General features: G+C 61.3%; 1 protein-coding gene across 1 annotated transcript in view; it reads left to right on the top strand.

The window, feature by feature from the left end:
• VOLCADRAFT_88039 (uncharacterized protein) overlaps positions 1-3,481 on the top strand; it is a gene marked incomplete at both ends in the record, with an annotated part of 8,804 nt that extends 5,323 nt beyond the window's left edge. The window contains 3 exons of the mRNA XM_002947623.1: positions 278-654; positions 886-2,585; positions 3,376-3,481. Of these exons, the coding sequence (XP_002947669.1) occupies positions 278-654; positions 886-2,585; positions 3,376-3,481 (2,183 nt within the window). The remainder of the gene's footprint in view (positions 1-277; positions 655-885; positions 2,586-3,375) is intronic.
• Between the last annotated feature and the right edge of the window lie 576 nt (positions 3,482-4,057).

Genomic DNA, 4,057 nt, shown 5'->3' on the forward strand with positions numbered 1-4,057 from the left:
TGGAGTGGGGGTGTGGGGTGTGGGGGTGTGGGGAAAGTCAGTGACAGTAGCAGCAGCGTGAGGAGGTGAGAGCGGTGGTGGCAGTGGCGGTAGCGGTGGCAGTGGCCACGTCAGCATTTCTTTCAGCCACCTAACCGACCTAGTTAGTCGAGGAACCCCGCGGGTTTTCCCCTCTTCTCCCCCCGCACTGAAACGGGTGCAAACCCCAGGAGGCTTGATGTCGTGTACGAAGGACTGTACGGCACACCGGACCTGCAGGCCGCCGCCGTCGCTGCAGACCGCCTGTTGTTATTCGCGGGCGGCGCGGGCATCACCCCCATCGCGTCCATACTGCAGGCGCTGCTCGTCACGACGCCGGCGGCGGCGGCGCCTCCGCCAGGATATGACACCGCTGCCAAGGATTGGATTCCCCAGGGCCATAAACCTCGAAACACCCAACCAGGGGAGATCCCGCCGACTTCGCCTCCTTTGCCGCCGCCGCCGCCGCAGCATCAGCTGACGGCGGGTGCGAGCGGAATTGGTGTGTGGGCTGTGTCTGGCGGCGCCGCCGCCGCCACGGCCGCGGCAGCCGCGGCAACGGAGAAGACTTCCGATGCGGCGGCGGCGGCGGCATCAGCGGCTTGGAGCTGCTCACACGTGCACCTGGTCTGGGCGGTGACGCAGCAGGCGAGTCGCGAAGCTTCGCAGAGGGAATATGGAATACCCCTCTGGGGACTGACCTGACCTGGCCTGTTCCTTGGCTACCTTCCTCCGGCTACTGCCGCCAATGGCTCCTTGTTCCCCTCCGCCACTCCCCCACTCCCCCTGTCTGCTGTTTGGCGCTAATGATTATAAACTGTTTGCTTACTCCCTGCGCCGTACGACACCACTGTACAATCCCCGCAGTCGGACGCTCAGCCGCTGCTACCGCTTCTTCGCGCCGCCGTCGCTAGGGGCTGGACTGTAGACCTACATTGCACCCGACAGCCATGCCGTACATCGCCGTCGACGACGGTTAAGCCATGTACGGCAAGCACCGTGTGCAGATCTTCTGCTGCCGCTATGTCGATAGCAGGTCCTACCGCCGCCGCCGCTGCAGCGGCACATGATGACGGGGCACCTGGCCCCGACGCCGTCGCCAAGGTAAAGGTGATGGCGGCGCCGTGGCAGCTTCAAGGCCCCGCCTGCTGGGGGGTGGCGGCTCTGGCGGCCCTCCTGGGCGCCGTCGGAGCGAACTTGGGCAGTACGGCAGCCAGCACCCACAATTGCATGGTCGCCACGCCGGCTGCCCTTGGCGCCGGGGGGGAAGGCGGCAGTTTTGACACCGCCGCGGCTGAATGGATGGCGTCCGTCCGTGCCGCGTTTCGGCCGTCCGCCGCGTACGACGGCGCTGGCGGCGGCTCCGCCTGGTCGTGGCTTTTGACGGCTGCACTCCAGGGAAGTGCCGCGACGTCAGTGCTCCGCTGCCCGGCGTCGCTGCTACCGTCGGCAGTACGGCAGGGCCTTGACGCTGCGTTGGCGAAGGGGATTCACGCCGCCGGGAAGAAGGCGCTTAAGGCGGCGGGTGGTGTTGGGACCGTCAGCCTTAAAGTGTGCCGTGCCTTCGGCGTAGCGGCACCAGAGCTGTGTGTCAAATGTGATCCCTTTAAAGGACCTGGCTCGGGACTTGACCGCCTGTGGCCGTGCTGCCAGGCGCGTGTGTGCTTCTTTGCAGCGCGGCTGGCACCGCTTCTGGGCTGGGTGGCGGGAGTACTGCTCGGGGCGGCGGCGGCGTGTCTGGTGTGGCAGCGGTGGCGCATGGCAGCGGCGGCGGCGGGGCGTGGGTCCGGTCGGCGCCGGCGGGTGCTGTTACCGGCGCCCCCCCCAAGTCACCCAGCAGCAGGGGGCAGCTGGCTCCGTGGACTGTGGGCGCGCAGCCCCGCCGGGGGGGTTGCGAGACACGAGGCGAGGGCGGCGGAAGGGCGGCTGCACGAGGTCCACGACGGCGTCGGCAATAGCGATAGCCATTGCGCGGCGGATGGTACGGCGGCGGATGGTACGTTGGCGGTGGAACGTGCCATGGAGGAGGGTGGTGCGGGTATTAGGACCAACGCGGCAACGGCGGGGGCGGCGGCAGCAGGGGGGTCCCGTCATCTGCTCCCGGGGTTGGAGGCCATGATGTTGCCCGGTGTGCTAGCGGACGTGGAGGCGGAGGCGGAGGCGGGAGTGGAAGCTTTTCAGCGGACTTATGGCGAGGAAGTCGGTGGTGTTAGCGGCGGCACGGAAGGTGGAGGGGTGTCTGGCGGCTCTACAGAGCGGCACGGGGATATTAGTGGTAAGCAGGTGGTGTTGAAGAGCGGTCCGCAACTCAGAGGTGCTGGTATTCGTGTGCATGTGGGCCGTCCTGACGTGGATGCGTATGTGGGGGGGGAGGCAGCGGCCAGCGGCGGGGGAGGGTGCAGCGCTTACCCCCGGGCAGCAGCAGCAGCAACATACCGCGATGTGGTGGTGTTCGGCGTCGTGGTGTGTGGACCTGAGTCATTGCAGGCTGCTGTGGAGGCTGCGTACCAACGGCACCTGCATAAGGCCTATCCAAAGTCTTGGTTTCGGGGCTTTAGTTTTACGACGTGAGGACCGCAACCCGCAGCGTTTCAGGTTTCCGCGCCGGCTGTGTGTAGATCCCCCGGTGGGGGGTTGGGGTTTGCGTGAATAGATAATGCGCGGTAATGCTGAACTTTGCTGGTAAGACGGCGGTTAATGTTTGTGTGGTATGTGCTTCTTAGTATTTTAGGATTTGGGGGTGTTGTGGCTCCTCGATCGCCGCAGCCGCACAAACTCCAACCTACAAAACATGCAGACAGCGACCAAGCCTCTGACCTGTACGGTAGTTGGAAAAGCAACGTTTTTAAATTGACCTTGCTGGCATTACATGCGTCGACTCACAGCCCGGTCCTTACAACTACAAGAACAGACACCCGTCTCTCTCCTGCTGTTCCGCCTCCAATGTCGAGGCTACAAGTTACTTGGTTATGCCTGGCAGCAGTTCACGCAGTACATACGTAGACAAAGTCAAGAACCTGATGGCTATTGGAGCGGCGCACGCAGCTTCTGCACTATCATTCGGTTTGCGCTTTTAGCAACTGCCACCGTTTATCGCGGAAATCTGGTGAAATACGCACATACGCCAACCTTTTTTACGTCGTTTCTGGTGGCAAACTTATGTTATGACTTGTTGCAAAACAAATTGCGGGATGCAGGGCGATCGCGTACACAAGAGTGCACTTGTGTACGGCTTGCAACTTACAAAGTCGCAAGTTGCAAGGACATCGCAAAATCTCGCCTGTCTTTATACGTGAAATACAGCGAGTACATACGCGACTCAGTTCTCCGAGCCAATTGCATTGCTGCCAAATACAGAAGTACGGAGGGCCCGATGCCAACCCCGGATATCACACCGGACGAGACACTCCGAGTTTGGCCATTCCAGCACAGATTGCAGAGTCAGACAACAGATACCAACTAAGCTTTATTAAGACAGGTTACAGAAAATAGACGACTAGAAAGACTAGAGAAAGTCGAGGTCGAAATCGCTTGACGAGTGATGTTAGATTGCCTTTATCTTTGGTTTTGCATACAATAGGACGCCGTCTCTTATATATGAGAAGACAACAACAGCGGCGACGCGCAGATCGACATTGCGGGCCGACGGCATCCATGCAAGTAAGTGAAGCGCGCGGGCACCGCGCGGGTGGTTGGGTTGGTTCGGCCTTGAGTAGAGGCACCTGAATAGTGGGTTCTGTTGCTTGTCGGTGGGCGGGGGAATTCTAGTTGGGTTCGCGAGGTCCGTAGGTCAGTAGGAAAGGTGGTTTTATCTCGGCCTCCCGCAGTTGGCGAGGCTTTAGCTGGGAGTCCGTTTTGCCGGGAGTAGCTCTTGGTTGGCAAGAGGTTGCGAGGGGCTTGGTCGGCGCCCTTTGTCTTGAGTTCGCCTGTTTTACCCTGGTATCCTCGCGAGTCGCCAGATAGCCCGGTGCAGGATACTTACCAACATAACAGCTACCCTACGTGCGAAGGCGTAAAGAACAACGAGCAAAACAGGCAT

This window comes from Volvox carteri (genome assembly GCF_000143455.1).
Source record: "Volvox carteri f. nagariensis unplaced genomic scaffold VOLCAscaffold_7, whole genome shotgun sequence".
NCBI lineage: Eukaryota > Viridiplantae > Chlorophyta > Chlorophyceae > Chlamydomonadales > Volvocaceae > Volvox > Volvox carteri.